The sequence below is a fragment of the Onychostoma macrolepis genome, chromosome 20 (genome assembly GCF_012432095.1).
Source record: "Onychostoma macrolepis isolate SWU-2019 chromosome 20, ASM1243209v1, whole genome shotgun sequence".
NCBI classification, from domain to species: Eukaryota; Metazoa; Chordata; class Actinopteri; order Cypriniformes; family Cyprinidae; genus Onychostoma; species Onychostoma macrolepis.
The window spans coordinates 14,972,057-14,989,943 of NC_081174.1; the positions used below are offsets into that span (position 1 = coordinate 14,972,057).

The 17,887-nt window shown below is 35.9% G+C and overlaps 3 protein-coding genes and 1 non-coding gene across 5 annotated transcripts in view; 3 read left to right on the forward strand and 1 right to left on the reverse strand.

The window, feature by feature from the left end:
- Positions 1-2,186: 2,186 nt before the first annotated feature.
- LOC131527791 (U5 spliceosomal RNA) lies at positions 2,187-2,302 on the forward strand. Its single transcript, XR_009267750.1, has one exon. It is a non-coding gene; the product is annotated as a U5 spliceosomal RNA (small nuclear RNA).
- A 2,391-nt stretch (positions 2,303-4,693) lies between these two features.
- ociad2 (OCIA domain containing 2) lies at positions 4,694-8,006 on the forward strand. The gene is made up of 6 exons (XM_058756081.1): positions 4,694-4,834; positions 5,334-5,427; positions 6,005-6,058; positions 6,608-6,655; positions 6,785-6,929; positions 7,017-8,006. Exons 1-6 carry the CDS (start codon positions 4,760-4,762, stop codon positions 7,099-7,101), a joined length of 501 nt encoding a protein of 166 aa, XP_058612064.1. The 5' UTR covers positions 4,694-4,759; the 3' UTR covers positions 7,102-8,006.
- Positions 8,007-8,155: 149 nt separating this feature from the next.
- Positions 8,156-11,998, reverse strand: ociad1 (OCIA domain containing 1). 2 transcript variants are annotated; one of them, XM_058756079.1, is made up of 9 exons: positions 11,948-11,998; positions 11,046-11,107; positions 10,792-10,876; positions 10,527-10,580; positions 9,785-9,832; positions 9,525-9,657; positions 9,133-9,338; positions 8,856-8,996; positions 8,156-8,479 (listed from the first exon to the last, which is right to left on the reverse strand). In XM_058756079.1, exons 2-9 carry the CDS (start codon positions 11,103-11,105, stop codon positions 8,442-8,444), a joined length of 765 nt encoding a protein of 254 aa, XP_058612062.1. In that variant the 5' UTR covers positions 11,106-11,107; positions 11,948-11,998; the 3' UTR covers positions 8,156-8,441. The 2 variants fall into 2 exon arrangements, with proteins under 2 accessions (XP_058612062.1, XP_058612061.1); XM_058756078.1 differs by lacking the exon at positions 11,948-11,998 and having other exon boundaries at positions 11,046-11,895.
- Positions 11,999-12,149: 151 nt separating this feature from the next.
- Positions 12,150-17,887, forward strand: part of fryl (furry homolog, like) — a 106,870-nt gene continuing 101,132 nt past the window's right edge. The window contains exon 1 of the mRNA XM_058756075.1: positions 12,150-12,431. The gene's annotated coding sequence lies outside the window, so the exon portion shown is untranslated. The remainder of the gene's footprint in view (positions 12,432-17,887) is intronic.

Below are 17,887 nucleotides of genomic sequence, written 5' to 3' on the forward strand. Positions count from 1 at the left end.
TGACAGAGCAGAAAGGACTCGAGCTGTCCACTATTGCTATGGTTATATTTTCAGGTGAACAACTGACCAGCATCTGGGAAGCAGGTGGAAGCTATTTTCCTTGATTAGCTGGTTACTGGAACATTTGAAAGCCCTGTACAAGTGAGGAGAAAGGAAAAAATATTAGGACTCCGTAATTAGGGGTTAATCATTCAAACCGCACTCTATCCTGTTGATGGAAGTCTTTGCCGTGAGATGGGCACCAGAGCACTGTGAGGATGTACAGTTAGGTTGATTAGTTAGATTTTTATTGAATTTATGTGGTGAGGTTAGAAGATTCATACCAGAACTCTATGTTGATTGCTAGTACGTTTCTCTTGCCTCATACATTCTTTTTCTTTTTGTTTTCTACACTGTGTTAGGTTAAACACGGCGAAGTAAGACGACGTGTCTGTAAGCAATTTGATATATAAATAGTTTTAATATACCATAAAAGAAAGAAAACTTTTAGTTGGTCTTTATACAGTGTTAACTATCATCATAGTGGGCCTTTTCTGACTGCAGTAATTTATCATGGAATTCTCAATTTGGTTGGGTTGTTCGCAGTGTTGGGCAGTAACTAGTTACTAGTAACTTAGTTACTGTAATAATATTACTTTTTGCAGTAACTAGTAGTGTAATTAATCACTAATAAGATTTCAGTAATAATATTACAGTTACATCCATAAAACAGCTTAGTTACTTTTGTTGCCTCAACCCCGCTGATTTAAAATCCAACAATCAAATATTTCCTAGATTTATTTTCATAATTCTCATGTCTAGCACATGCATGTGATGTCCCCAGTGCAGCAGGCAAGCTTGGAATATGGAAAAGCTTAAATTCAGCAGATAGAAATACACTGCATTATATTGATTTTGTCAGGAAAAAGATTATCTGAACACTGTTGTGTATTACTTTACTGGTATTACATCCCACCCACATCCCTCTGATCAGCATGTGGTACATTATATTACTATAAATAAAAAATATTTTTGGAAAATTAAACAGTTTCTTACAAACTTATTTGATCTGATTTGAATACATTATGAAATATAATCGTATATTGGTAATGGAGAAATTACAATTAGCTTCAAGCTACACATGACAATTAATGAGATGAATACAACACTTCTACTTGAATGTCACTATCAGTCACTATTGAGTGTTTGTAATAACTTCTGACTGCGATCCAGTGTGGATTTTGGTCAAATAATGAGGCAGAAATATGTTATTAGTAACATTCTAGAAGAATTTTATGTGGAAGATACACAGTTACAACTTCTGTGGGGCGTGAAGAAAAAGTAATGTAACTAGTAGTGTAACTAATTACTGTTGCCAAAAAGTAATACGTAAAGTAACAATATTACTTTTGAAAGGAGTAACTAGTAATGAGTAATATATTACATTCTTTGAGTAACTAGCCCAACACTGGTTGTTCGTGACTCAATGCAGCAGCTCAGGAGGCCTTCATCATATGACCACTAGGTGTCGCCAGATAATTCTTTGATAGGACTTGTGTGTAGGAGCAAGATTGATTTGTGCGATTTTTTATTTATTTATTTAAAACTATGTATCTTAAAGCTCTTACATACATTATTATTATTATAAAAGGTATATAACCCCAGTTCAGTTATCTCGCATTGGAAAATAGGGGAATATGCGATATCCCTCGTGAATATACGTAAAGCAGGGGGCGCAAGTTATTAATTTGATTAGTTTGTGTCGTACAGCTCTGTGAAAATGAAAACATTTGCTTAAGCATATTTTCTTTTGTTTATTTGCAGAGGCCGAGTAATATAATTTATAGTTGTGTAGAATACTGTAGCTACAGTGTGAACCACAGAAAACAAATGCGGGGAGCGACCACAGGGGGGACAAAACTGTGGAGGAGCATTTAAAGACAGTCACGTGGCTAACGCAGGCAAACAGCCTCTGCACAGTTTGAGCTCCCAGAATGCATCGCACGCTCAACTTTAAATTGCCAGTAACATATTTAGTGGTTTATGTGCTTATATGCATCTTAAATACCAATGATGGTGGATTTGGTTGTTTATTATATTGTATATATTTGGTTAGTATTATTTCTAAAGGTCGCTAAGTAGTTACCGTCATTGATGTTTGTGTCTCGTCTCGTCTCATGCTGAACCCGGTGGGATAGCTCAACAATACACTCATGTTTCACCTCAGATCGTATAAATCTTTCGCCTTTTACTAAAGATTTCCGTGGGGAGGAACACAATGAGTATAAACTAATTTTTTGATGCCCTGCTTTATTGCGGGGCTGATAATGCAGTTAATGACAGATACGAAAATTGTACTATAATGCATATGTTTATAAATATGCATTGTGAATAAATGTTTCAGGTAACGTTTATTGTGATGTAAAGTCACAACTTACATGACCATTTTATTCATGTTGTCGTTTAATCCTTCTTTGAGATTCGTGTCTCTTTTAGTTTACCTCGTACACAGTACATTTTTATGCTGTTTAATGCAACTATTTTCTAATGTATGTATGTTTCAGTACGATAGTTAACTTAGTTAACGCTAAACTGCGTAGATGAGTCACGTGACGTTGAACGTCCTACTTGGTTCGCAGTATTAATAAAGTACAGTAATCTTTCTACTGTAAACGCAGCTCCATGTGTTTGACTTGAAGTCATTTTGTAGTAGCTACCTCTCTCTGAGATTCATGTTTCCGGTGGGCGGTATATGTTCATTACGTTTTACCTCAGAGAGTAATTCTCTAGCATTTTACTAAAAAATTGAGTAATTTGAGCAATGAGTAGAAATATTGTGTGTGTGTGTGTGTGTGTACCTACTTAACCATATTTTGGGGACAAATTTGTACCCAAAAGTGAGCTAAACCTGACAAAATCTCCAAAAACCTCCCTTTGGGGACGTCCTCATTTGTAAAACTGGTTTAAAAATAAAGTAAACAAAGGTTTTTTGAAATTGTAAAAATGCAGAAAGTTTACTGTATGGGGTAGGTTTAGGTGTAGGGTTGGTGTATGGTAATAGAAAACACGGTTTGTACAGTATAAAAACCATTACGCCTATGGAATGTCCCCATTTAGATAGCTAAGTAAACGTGTGTGTGTGTGTGTGTGTGTGTGTGTGTGTACTTGTTTTGCTATTCAGGTGGGGACTTAAACCTGAATACACACAGACTCATGGGGACTCGTGTCACGGTGGGGACCTAAATTGAGGTCCCCACGGGCAAACAAGCTAATAAATCACACAGAATTAAGTTTTTTGAAAATCTAAAAATGCAGAAAGTCTCCTGTAAGGGGTAGGTTTAGGTGTAGGGTTGGTGTAGGGCAATAGCACATGCAGTAAGTACAGTATAAAAACCATTACGCCTATGAATGTCCCCACAAGGATAGCGAAACAAGTGTGTGTGTGTGTGTGTGTGTGTTCTGCTTCATAGAGACATAGAATTTTGTTGACAAAATTAATAAATAAACAAATAGACTTTATTAATCAATAAGTGTGGTTGTAACGCTGGTTTCGTTACTGCATTTATCTTGTGTTTTTGCCTGCAACACGTTGTGTTTTTATTTTTACAGATTTATCGCAGTTTTATTTCTTCTCAAGTCTCTCGCCGTTTACTACAATTTTTCTCGGGAGAATCAACAAATCAATCATTTTTTATGCTGTACTGAATGTTAAAAGATAGAAATGATTATGAAATCAATGTCTTGAGACGTTATGGTATATCTATACAAGTGGTTTTTAACACTTTTTGCTATTTTACTTTTCTGTAATTTTGAATGAAGCAGACAAGAAATGCAAAATATATTCACCTTTTCATTTTAAAAAGACATGTTATGCTTTACTTGCCAAGGATCAGCATAATTTTATTTTTGAACAAATATGGATTCACTGTCATGGGAATTTAATACAGCACATGTGAAAAGAAGCACTCCTCAGTATAAACATAATAAAACTGTGACTTTGAATATTCATGTCTATTGAAATTGACATATAGAGGGTTTTCACAAGTTAGAATATGTAGTTTTACCATACACAATGTGTGTGATATACACATCTGAGCTAATGCACCCTTATTTATCTGAAAGTCTATTAATGTTTCCTCTGTCTTCTCTTCTTCTTCTTCCTGCTGCTTTATGACCTAAAACTAACAAATGTCTTCAAAATGTCTTTCTTGGATTGGTCAGGCCCTCATGCTGAAGTTTAAAAGATTCTCTTGGAGAAGTTTTCATTACCTAGAACCTATTCTTCCTGGTTTATGAAAATGGGAGATACAAAGTGTTTTAAAGCTGTATGAATTTGGCCAAGGGTGCGTCTAGGGCAATATTGTCTGATAGAGATTTATCAGAGCAGGCGGTGAATGTTGGACAGAGGTGAGCTCACTGACACGAGTAATGTCAAAACAGGAAATCGGCACACTTCAAAACACAACTGACATTGAAAGGGAATTCTGACATTGGTAAAATACAAGCAATTTAAGGTTAAATCATATCACCTCATTGGAGATGTAGATGCTGCAGTATTAAAAATGTTTTTTTGAATTTTTTTTTATTATTGGAGTATGACGCAACCATGATGTTGGATTTGGGTTGAAACTACAAGGCACTACCCCCAATGGGAGGTGCATTACGCAGTTATTGAAGGACAGGAGGGGCTCTATGGGGTCAAAAGAAAACAGCAAAAAGAGTGACTTTGTAAGAAGAAGCAGACAAACAGAAAAGAGAGGCGTGCTTGAATGAAAAAGACATGAGTACAGAAGGAAATCAGAGTATGGGTGGAGAAGGAGGGGTGAACACAAAACCTGGCCAATCTGGTTGGAAGGTAAGTTTGTTTATCTTTCAGAAAGACTGCAGCTATTCATATAGCTGCTTATAATAATGAATAAAAAGATCTTTAACATGTGGGCCTTCATGGAGAGCAGTATTCTTTGTGTCAAAGAAAGTTCAATGAGTAGCTTGTGAAATTCACATTTAGCATTTGTTTGTTCAGACCAACGTTCATGTGGTTGATAACGTAGACTGATAGTAACCAGATGTTCACCTCACTTCCTGCTATATCAGGCCTGCATTTGCTGTATGGTCACCATGTTCACACAGAGCCAGAAAGCTGTAAATTAAGTTTTGTAGATTTTAGACACATTTAGAAATGTGGTCGAAAGTACAGAAGATCCTTTGAAACCATGCAGCCACCAGGTTTTCGAGTACCACGTGATGATTGTTTAACATAGGGAAATTAGCTTGATGAATGGGGTTTCCTGTAATCCTTATAAGCATCTCCATTAAGAGAGGATTTACTTTTCTCTGACCTTTTGTTGTTACAGCAATTCCAGTGTCCCATAGCTGATCCACGCTTTCCTAGGGAAGATATAAAGCAGATATGGAAGGAGTGTCAGTACGAGAGCTTCTGGTATCGAGGTAAAGAAACATAGACACGCTTGTACTCATTTACTATCCCTCAAACTGACAGCTGACAAAAAGAACGTTTGTCCAAAAAAGGGCTAATGGAGCAAAGCAGTGGTGCCTTTATTATCCAGTGCTTATGTTTTGACATGGCTGGAATTTGGTTTTACTCTAGCACTGTTTGTGTTGGTGGAAACATGTTAAGTCTTCCAGCTGACAGTGATCTGTGACCCAGTTGTCCACTGTAACCAAATATTCAGAATTAAGATTTAAGATTAAGAAGTAAAATTAAGATGTAAAATATCCATCATCAATGCAAGCAACATTTGATCTGACCAGCTCCTCTGGAGTATAGCAGGAATCTACTAATTTACTAATACTAATTTTAAGAGCCTCAGCCATTGAAACTGAATTGTCCTCAGATTGCTTCTTGTCTTGAGTCTCTGATAGAGAATTTACATATCTACATTGAGTGGTGACTTCTGAATCTAAATTTACCAAAGGAACCATTTGGTATTCAGATGCTGAATGTTTAGATCTAGATTTGGAGTAATAATGTGTTGCTTTTTAACCTTTGTTAATGTCTCCACAGCTCTTCCACTCTCTGGCGGCAGCATGGCTGTGACTGCTGGCCTCATATACAGTGGTAAGATTCATTTTACGAATAATCTAAACAAGCTGTTGTTACGCAAAGCTGTTAGGTTAGGTTTGAGCCATGAGTTTGTTTAAATGTTAAATGAAATGAAATAATATATATAAAAAACTAACTCATTTCAGTTAGTTGCCAAGGCAGCATTTCTCAATATTTAGTTTACCTCAATATACTATAATGACTAAAACTGAAATAAAAATGAAAACCAAAAACTTTAGCAAATTAAATGTAAACCAAATATATGAAATAAAAGATATTAGTAAAAAAAAAACAAAAAAAAAAAACAATAATAAAATAACACTGTTAAAACAGTCTATCATAAATTATGCTTTATGAACACGGAATGTGATTTTGCTTGAGCCAGACGATTCAAAAGACGTGAGCACAAAATTTCTGTTTAGCGCATGTTTACATAGAAAAACAACAGAAAAGCAGTGCAGTGGAATGCAAAAAATGCATTCTGCGTGAAAGGTCTTTTTTTTAATTGACTGTATTGGAAATGTATAATCCAGTTTGCTTTTTTTTTTTTTTTTTTTTAAACAGGCGTCTGGAAAAAGTCCAAGCGATTTGGGTACTTCCCTAAACTGCTTTGTAAGTCCCTATTGAATAATAATTTCCCACCTCATATTATTATTGCATGTTTTATATTATTATTTTATATTATTATACATGGCAATATACAGTGGGAATACAAACCCATCCATCGACTTTCCACTGCAGTGGCTGGTATTGTGGGTTATGCAGTAGGCAAAGCTTCCTATGTCGGGACCTGCAGAGAGAAATTCAACAATAAACTGGGACCAGATTTCGCCAAAGGGTTTGGTACACCTGGATTTGGACCTGGTGGCTGTAAACCTGGACATAAGTAAGTATCAAGAGGATTAGTCATGTCATGAGCTTTTTGCAGTAATTTTGTTGTTTGAAATATCTCTTTATGGTTTCCTTTATACAGACACTGCATCCATGTGTGTGAAAAGTGCAAACAAGAAGAAGCACAAGCCGCAGGAACAGCGCCTGATGCACCCACTCAGAGCTGAGGTGAAGAAACACAACACACCCATATACCTAAACACAAAAGATCCACCTCAGGTCACACTAAACCACACCCATCGGTCACTATTCATTTACATTTTAAACCACATGCCCACCAAACACCGCTTACCTCATGTTGTTCAAGAGAACACAATATGCAATCAATGCTAAAGTTAAATCTATTCGTTTTTCTGTTGCCGAGTCTCTGAGATCCACAGGACACCACTCATTACCTCACGTCATTTTTTAAATTAAAAATTTCAGTTTTAATTAGTTTATTTTTAGTTGTTTTTGGAAATAATGCAAAACAAAAGCAGCTAAAATCATTTTGAATGGACCTTAATGCTAACTAACCAGCAGGGGGCGCTAAGACACTACGAGTATGAGACACTGCAGCTATTTGGACAATTTAGACAAACTTTTCGCGATTATTGAAATAGGTGTGTCAAATAGAAGTAACATTTTAGCACTAAGAGATGTAGTGTTTGAGGTGGATTTGAGGGAACAATGTAACAATAAGAAATGTATGCTGTCGTAGTGTCAAATCTGGCATAAATTAATCCACCTCATAGAAATCAGCATGTTATTTTTAAGTTCTTATAATGTTATATTCCAATGATATTTGCTCAGCTTTTTATTTGTTTAGAATATAAAGAAGGGAATGGAGGTTTCTGTTGAATTATGACAGTAAGCAGCTGCTTTTTATGTTGTGTGTGTATATATATATATATATATATATATATATCCTTCACAGACAATAATTAATGTGCAGGCTTTATTTGAAATGTTTGAACATTTAAATGTGAATTTTCATTAAAAGAATTTACAGAGCAAGCATATCTTTATCTCCAGCTCTGAAGACATCAGTGAATGATGCCATTATTATCATCATCATGGGTCCAAGTCTAAACACATCTACTGTCATAATAATACTTTTGTAATTGTCACTTGTGCACATCTTTTTGCATTATGACGGCCAAAATTTCTAATGGAGAATCAAACTTGATGCTGTTTTTTTTATTACATCTTTTCTGGGTTTATATGAAACAATAACATATCTATTGTTATTATATAATTTTATTTATTTATTAACAAATATCCGGCCAGAATTTCCTAATCAATAAAAACACTGACAGTTTGTTAAAATTATTAATCTTAAGTTTGCGTAAAGCAAGAAGTCAAAAAGCGAAACATTTGTTTTCAAACCACAAATGTGCCATCAAAAGAAAATAGAGTAATTTTGTAAGGAGTTTTACTCCATAAAGTACATTCAGCATGGCAGAAGGAGTCATGACAACTCCACAGAAGTCACTGCGTTCAGATCTTGAGCTCCTCGGACAGTTGATTACTCTTCCCAAGCATCTCCATATATGTTTTTTTTAACTAGAGGGGGAAGAAAGAAACTGGTTTAAAGATTAAAACATACAAGGACATTGAAATGATAAAATATTTATTAACTAGACCAATATTCATACAAATGCTAAATTAAAGTCGAGCTTCAACACTCATGTCAGTTGAAGTGGAAGTTATCAACTAGTGTATTTGCCATCATCTACATCAGTGGTTCAAAACTAGAATTGCTTCAGGACTTTGTTACATTGAACATCAGTTGGCAACCCAACACGGTACTGTTTTTTAATTAATTCATGGATGCTTTGACATTTAGAGGTTAAATATTCAAACTGATTGGCTTTTAGAATCTTTGCAAGTCTCACCAATCATTATTTGTATAGACCAGTTAGCGGAAGCGGAAGCTTACCTTCCTTCTTAGGTACTGATTTCATCAGTGTTTCAGCTTTCTGTGTGAGAGTGACCTCATAGTTCTCTCTATTCTTGCTACGCAGTTCCTCATACAACACTGGCTTCTTTTTGGGCACATCCTCATCTGGATAGAGCGGAGCTTTGGGACAAATGCAAACTATTGGTTAAACATCTACCAATCAGATGACAAATCCTTATTCAATGAAAAATGTCTTCACCCAGATGTAATCAAATTTTATATTTATTTATATGTGTCTATGCAAGGGTGGCAGTACCTTGAGGAGAAATATCATCCCTGATGTTAACAGGGCCAGAATCACTGAATCCAGAACTGAAAGGAGTGGGGTCGTATGATTGGGAGGGACTGCTGTAGGGATAGTCACTGGTGTAACTGCTGTGGCTCTCTGTCACAGAACTGACTTCTGTTGAAGGTTGGAACGCAGACTCCGAAACAGACCGTTGAGATTGTGACTGGTTTAGCCTCAAAAAAATGAATCACTGTGTGTAAAATAACTGTCAAAGTGGATTACTTCAAAATTATTAATGTGTATAATATATATGAAAAGAAACAAATAAAATACAACACATACATACAGATAGAAATTTTATATTTCTAACTATAAAAACTAAATATATTTGAAAAAATTGTGCGCGCACTTGTTCTTACTCTGAAGGTATGTGATGCAGACGTTCCTGTCGTAGCCCATCTCCCAGTGGGGAGTTCTCCAGTTTCATAAACTTTTCTTCACAGACACTCATGTAAGACATTTTCCCAGTAATGTATCCAAACACGCCAGCAACTGCATAAAAATCACAAATATTCAAAGGTGCTAAGGAAAATGTAGCCTTTGAATATCCCTTAACATATATCCTTGGTTTTAGTCGCGTTTTATAAAATTTGTGCTGTCTGTTGTTCTTGATACTTACACACAACTTTGGGAAGAGAGCCAAATCGGGGTGATGGAGTAAGGATTCCTACGGATAGACAATAACAATATAAGATTTTACATTTTTGAAAAAAATCCAAACCCATAAAACTTGCTCATATTCAGAATACAAATGAATAGCATGTGCAGTTGAGTTTTGGTTAACCATATTTGATGTGCTCTATGTATGTTCACTGTTAGAGGTTTCTGTGTGAACAAAAGTGTAAATTAAATTGGTTCATCATACAAAATGATTGTGTCTTCTAAGAATACTTGGATTAAACCACTCTATACATATTGATTTCTTTCACCATCTCTTTATGAAGATTGTGGAGCATTCAAATTTTGGTGGAACGGACTTCAGTGGAGGAATGTAAATCTCTCAGGCATCATTAAAAAACATCTTCATTTGTGATTCAGAGATGAATGAAAGTCATATGGTTTTAGAACAAAAATGAATTGAAATTTTCATTTTGGGTTGAACTATCCCTTCTTCATGACTTCTCTAAAACTTTTATAGTCATATGTTATTACTAGGTAATGCTTTCTAAAATGTTTTACTTTCCAGAGCTCCGAGTATATTGGGGAAAAATTGATAATTAGCCTACTATAAAAAGTTCCATTACTCAAGATTTTAGTCTTTTTAACGACTTTTCCGATTTTTAATATTCCCTGATAAATCTAGGTTTTCCATGACAATGGCAAACATGAGTAAAAACTTGAAATAGATGATGTGAACGTACCTCTTGATACCATTACCGAAGTGGCTGCAATTGCAATGGCAGAAAATGGCAAGGCTGCAAATAACAAGAGAGCAAACGTTCACAAATCTCTTTCAGAAGTTCTTTCTCATCAGAAGCATCTTGAGACTATACCTTGCAAACTAAATTTGTGGAGGAAAAAAACCGAAAAAAATAAAAGGAACGCAAAAAAAGATGTTGGGCAGAATGACAGTCAAGTGCCAATAAATCATGATAGGTTTCATTATTAAAGTAGAGCACTACTCACATCTGTACCAGAAGCTTTCTGAATTGCACTCTTTGAAGACACGCCTCTCTTCTTCATTGGGAATATACGAGGCATTAAAAGGACTCTGAGAAGAAGACAAAACTATGCGTGAGGAAACTTTCTGGAAGTTCCCTATCAGTTATTATCTATTTAGCCTGTAAACAGAAAACCGCACACGCTTTGCTTTTGAAGTACTTCTGCATGCCATGAGAATATGTGGTTTATAAACATTGTCAGGTGAATTTACTGCCTACCTTACTAGACCCATGTGGGACTTGAGCAGCCGGAGTGAAACCAGACGAAGCTTGCGACATGACTGATTCAAGAAGCACAACGCGATTATACAAACAATAATGTTTTTGCAGTAGCCACGGGATTACGCGGATTACTAGTCAACAAGCCCAGAGACACACTTTATTACATGACCTCCAGTCGACTCTTATTAGCAAACAACACTAACCCGGAAGTCCAGGAGTTAAGCCGGAAGCACCAATGAAAAGTCTCAAAACAACTCAAAAATATGTGGAAATCTTATAAGAATGTCTTATTGTAAATTCAGCACGAAAAACAAACAAGCAAAACAAAATATAGCCAAATGTAATTTCCGAACACATTTTTTAAATAAATGAAACATTTTATAACCAAAATATCAAAATATCTTTTTATTTACCTGTTTAAGTTAATTAGATTGTGTGTGAACAGTTTTCATAAGCTTTAAACATACAATTTCATGACATTTAATTCGTTGCGCATACATATCTAATATGCAATAAAACATCAGTTCAACTTCATACATTTTAATACACTTAAGAGAAAAATAAAGTCTAAAATTTAAAGCGTTCAGACAAACATGAACATATACATGTACTGATGCATTAACCCATTTACAGCAATTATTATTATTAAGCATGAAATATGAAAATAAATATAAAATTGTAGACTGAACCGAGAAAGCAACTAGATTAGACAAGAATTGATCAGATGTTTGTGAAACGATTTAGAGAAATCATAACTTGTGTCAATATGAGTATTAATCCTTTTAGTGTTATGTCAATAGCTCCATTTCATCTATCGATCGACCTCGCAACGAAAAACTAATCCTCATAAACAACGAACAATTAAGAGGTCTGATCTAAAAGTATTGATTTTTACTTACGCAGTGTACGAGCGTGTATTTTGACAAACCGAAGGTATTATCACGGATTCATGTCCTTTCAGCCAATCCAGTAGCAGTGTGTGTTGATTGATAGCTCAATAAGCCAATAGAATGGTCCGTTTGTTAAGCGTGCGAATACAGTGAATTAATAGCTGCGAGCGCAGGGCGGGGCTTAGCTCCGCAATCTTGACACCGCGACTCCCCTATCAGAAGAGCGGATTGTCAAAGCCGTTAGCCAGCGCTGCTCCAATCTGATGGACAGGGAGGTGGGCACGTTGTCATTCGTCGAGTTTTTAGGTGTTTTGCGAAAAAAGACCGAGAAGATTAGCTATAAGATCGAACATTAGAGGTCAACGGATGTGAAATGTTGTTTTTGTAAAGCTCGAGTCGTTCTCGTAATCTTTTGGAGAGAAGAGCCATCGGGTTTTCAGCGCTAGCGCGAGCAGGCTAACTGACGAGGAAAAGCGCAGCTGCTCTAAAAAAGGTAAGAAGGGCCGAATTGTGTTTGACTAACCTCAAATACCCAACGACTAATGTAAGACCGAGAGAGCCAGCTCTCACTTTTAACGCTCATCGGTTGTCCTATCAGATGTACTTTCCTTCGCAGGATATTATCAGTTGGTAACGTAGTCAAGTTATGTTATGTTGACCTGCATTTGAAGCGAAGATGAGTGCAGTCAGTGGTTGTGTCACAAAATCTAGTGAGCTGTCTACCTAGACAGCGTTTTTGGACATCATTGGTAAGTTACAGGAGTTGAGCAGGCCATATGAAACTAAAGTCTTAATGCACAGGTCACTATATGACTTTTCATGGAGTTTTGTGAGCTAACGTGAACTGGAGAAATTGTCTTTTGGGCAAAATGTATGAAAGCTGAACTGAAGGTAGAGACTGTTATAAAACTGTAACGTTAGTTTGGTGGAGATATCAGTCATAATATAAAGATCTGCGGTATTGAAACAGGATGCTGTTAGGCTGAGTTTAAAACCCCCAAAGTCGTGTTCATTAACCACTCTTATTTAGTTTGAAACCACCAAATTACATAAAACTATCTTTTAATTTGTTTTCTCTTTCATTTCCTTTAGTGGAAAAGTGCGAAATTTTAGTAAATCACTGGAGCTGTTAATGCTAGATGTTTTAATCTAAAAACATAGTTTTGTTTCAATCCAGACCACATCTTTCTCCTTTATCTTGGTCATCTAATAAAATCTGTTACTTGAAAGGCCCATTGATGTTTATTGCTTGTCCTATGCAAACATGTGCATGAGTCATAAATGATGTTAACAGCTCGTGTCCCATCCAGCCTCTCAGCATTTGGTGAGAGAGCAGCTTGTTCAGCAGAGAAGAGTTCACACTCCTGATCTGAGCTCTGAGAGGAGTGTGAACTCTTCCTGCTTACTGCTGAACATGCTACAATGAGTGTAATGACAGCAGTGTGTCTCTTGTAAACAGTAGTGGGGTTTGGTGGGAGATAGATGCATGGGATTGTTGAATTGGAGTTAAATGCTTAGGGCCTTCTTCTTTCAATTAATGCTCCTAAATGTAGATGTATATAGATATAGAGGCATGCTATTTGAATCTGAAATCTCTGCATATTTCAAGTGAAATCATGTGTTTAATAATAAAAAACCTTATACATATGACATAATTACATTTGCCAATAACAGTAGCAGTGAAATTTCATGATTGGTGTTTGCAGACCTCAGATACTAAAATTCTAAAGAACTACTATAAATGCTATAGTGTTAGTATAAATAGTAACAAATTAAAACAATGTTTGTAGCTGTCAAATTCTGTAATTATAATTCATAATACATTACTATTTAAAAGTTTGAGGCCAGCAAGATTTTTTTTTAAAGAAAGTTATACTCTTATTCAGCAAGGATGCGTTATGGTGTTAAAAAGTGACAATAAATATTTTTATGTTGCTACAAAAAATGTCAAATTTAAACAGGCTAAGAGTCCTGAAAAGAAATGCATCACTGTTTCCACAAAAAATATAAAACAACTGTTTTCAACATACAGCTAATAATAATAATAAGAAATTATTATCTCAAGCAGCAAATCAGCATTTTAGAATGATTTCTGGAGGATAGTGTGACACTGAAGACAGGAGTAGTTGCTCATGAAAAGTCAGTTTTTTTCAGCATCACAGAAATAAATAGCTTTTTTAAAATATGAAAATATAAAACAATTATTTATGATTATATATAATTGTAATAATATATCACAATACTACTGTTTTTACTATGTTTTTGATTTAATAAATGCAGCCTTGGTGACCATGAGAGACTTTAGAAGTAATATATATATATATATATATAAACACTAAAATTTAGAGCAGTGAGTGGTTGTTTTTCTTGTCAATATTATGCAACTGTACGAGACCAAGACAGATCTGATATAAGACAGACCTGATATGACTGATATATTGACATCATACGATTATCCCTTTTACCACACAGTGAACTGCTTGAATATTTCAAGAACCCTTTCCTATTCATTTTTTTTTTTTTTTTTTTTACAAGCATCCTAGTGACAGTATACTGTGCTATTTGCATTGATAACCTCGTAAATTACCTTGTTTAAGATGTGTTCTCAGTAATTGCTTCTTTGTTGGAACTAATGCTCCTTGTTAATTAGTTCCACATAAATTAAAGCGATATTCAGTGCCATATAGTCGTAATCCCGTGGGATCGTTTTGTCATTTAAGAGGGAGGGGAAAGGGATGAATTGGTTCACTCCTCCGTCCTAAATTTTAATCTAAATGTGCCTAAGGTTGCAGTGTTTTTACGCCCTCTTGAACACCCTCTTCTTACGCCCTCTTGAACACCCTCTTCTTGTTTAATACATTATTAAGGGCATAATCACAACAGCTGCAATCAGAAAATATGATGTAGGCTAGTTTACATTACAGTAATGTTTTACATGTATGCATGGCATGTGAAAAGATTCTTCACTTCTTTTTTTCTCGTGAGAACCTTGATTTTTAATACTTTTGTCATGAAAGAATGAAACAAGAAACAGTGAGGGCTTTTGATTTTCGAGTCATCCGTTGTCTGGTACAGTATAAAGGGTCTTGTAAGAGTGGGGCCGGACAGTCTGGTGTAGGTGGCAAATTAATGCACATGTGGGCATTTTGGAACTTGGGACTTACAGAGGCATTTTAATGGCCTATCTTTTTCCCAGAAGAAATGAAATAATCAGACAAAGTTTTGCCCCAGGCCTCTTGTGCCCTTCAGGGGTGTTGCGTAATTGCATTTGCTAAGTGAACTGACACAGAGTTGTGTATTCGGCCATCCGACAAGCGTTGCAGATGACCGTCATGACCGTATTTTCCATACGCCTACTGTGCTTAGAGCTCGCCGTTGTGACACCGCAGATCTGCCGTCAGCTGTCTCGCTGAGATTGCCAAGAAAATTAACACAGCATTCTTCTAGATAAAAGACTCTGTTATAGTACGGACAAATGACGTGATGTTATTCCGGAAAAAATTTAATCTGTTTGGGACGATTCCCAGGAATTCATAGATGGATAAACTGGTGAGATTGACAGCTGTGTTGTGCACATGTATTACTATGTGATTATCTGCTCTGATGTTTTTAAGTTGCATTATATCATCTATGCACGCTGGTTCACACGGTTGTGTTTTTATCAAATTTGTTTGAAATGAATTTCATTTTGTGAGGAGAACCGCATTCTCATGCTTAAGAATGATAAATGCATGATGAATGCACGTAGGCATGTGTCTTCTCCTTCTTTTTTTTTTTTAATCGATTGAGTTATCAACAGGTTTAATTTGCTTAATTAAAAAAAAATTTGACCTGCAGTCAAGCTAAGATGTATTTGTTACTGGTCATGTATGTCAAAAATCAGGGATTAAAAACTAATTTGTTCGCTCTCAGCAAAATCAGTAAACTATTTTTTTTTTTCTGGCTCTAGATACAAAAGGTTACTATTTAGAACGAAATAAAATGACTGTTTTATTTGTTTGTTATTTATGTTTAAATTCTAAGTATTGAACAACAATTTTTTATTTTCCATTACTAAGTAACTTTAACTAAACCGCAGATCGAAATAAAAGAATACTTAGTCTTTTTTAAATGAGAGAAATCACCACCTATTTTGAATTTATACAGAGTGCAGTTTTGTTTTGTTTTTTGTCTGCAGAGCAAAATGTATAGCCCAAACTGTTAACTTGCAATGTTAACTTACAAATAATTTGACAAAATTACAAAAATGATGAATGATGCATGATATGTTGGACAAGAAATGTATGTTACCACAGCATAGTCGCATATACAGACACAGTTTGCCATCAGCGTTCATGTTATTTTTCATTTGTCATCCCCCCCCCCCAATATTATCAATAATCGTCTGTTAACTGACTTTGCTGTTGACATTGGGTATTATCATCGATATATGATTATATCATCATATTGCTATGGACCACTTTATTGTTGAGCCCTGCTGTGTATATGCTGAAGTTTGCATTGGGTGCTTGTGTGAAGTACTGCAGTAGGGGAAACTCTATCAGCGCGCACAGGGAACAGAGTGCATTATTAATGCCCTGGCTGCGGGTTCTGTCCGACCCTGACCAATCATCTTCCTCTCTGCCCAACAGAGTGGCATTTCCCCTATAATTCATCCCTGTGGCTCATCTTCTGATCTCATGCATGCTTGCATGATCTCTGCCGTCTGGTTCTCTCTCCATAGTTAAGACAAGAACAAGGGATTACTCTCACTAATATCAGCATATGAGAGAGAGAGATTTACAGAGGACAGATAAAAGCAGACAGAACTGTTTCTCTCCCTAATGCAGTCAGCAGCTGCTTCCAACCTATAATCTGTCTGTCACTCTACATGATTTTTGTTTTTGTGTTGTTAATCATAAAAGGTCTTGCACAACTCCCTGGATAAAAGCAAAGTCATAGCAGTAGTCTAATTTAGAGAAACTAAACGTTTAATCTTGGTATAGTTTCAGGGTCGAAGGTCAGAGCGATGACCTAGTTGGCTGGTTTATTTCTTTTTCCAGCTTGGCCTTAGCGACATAGCATTTTATTTGCGTATGTGTGTCTGAACGTAGGTCTATAAAAGTTTCTTATCTGGTCTTACGGGAAGCATGAAGTTTAGTGTTTTATGTTCTGTGGAGTTCATTTGCATTGTCATTAAAGGTGCTGTATGGAAAATGCCTGCTGTTGTAATGTTTAAGCTTATTTCTGTCTCCTACAGATGAATAGGGTGCAATTTGATAAATGCATCTCAAAGCAGATTATTTTCCCCCCCTGAATTTCCCTGATGTGTTATGGTAACCATTTAACTGATGGCTTAGTCTGAGCAAAATATGCCTGTGCTGACAGATCTGTGACACAGCAGTTAATACACATCTCATGTTATGCTAGTTATGGGTGGTGCAGGTTCAGATCTGGCCTGCAAAATTTCCTGATCTGTTTGTTTATGCCTGTCTGTCCATGTAGCTACATATCTATATTGTTGTATTTGTGTGTTATTAAATTATTGGTAGTGCTTACTGAATTGTAATGTAATGTATTGTACTATTGATTTGAGACAATGTCGTGGGATGTGCATATCTATCTCTCTGTATATCTGTCGTTCTATGGATTGTTCTATCGATCATTCTATTAGCATTCTGCAATATGTATATATCATTGCAATATGCAATGAATTTCCTCACCATCACAAGTTTTAATATGCCTATGGTCGCAGAGCTTTTTAGTTGGATGCCAGGGCTTTTTAGATCAGGTAGAATGTCTGATCTCCGACCCAGTTTGTGTGCTCACTTCCATGGCTGAATTACGCTGTGTTTTCTGGCAACCCAGACTGGCAAAATATTAGTGGGTAAACTGTCAGTGGGTGGAATCACACAGCCCAAAACAAAAACAGACATTCTGACACGGAATGCACATTTTCAAAGTAGAATA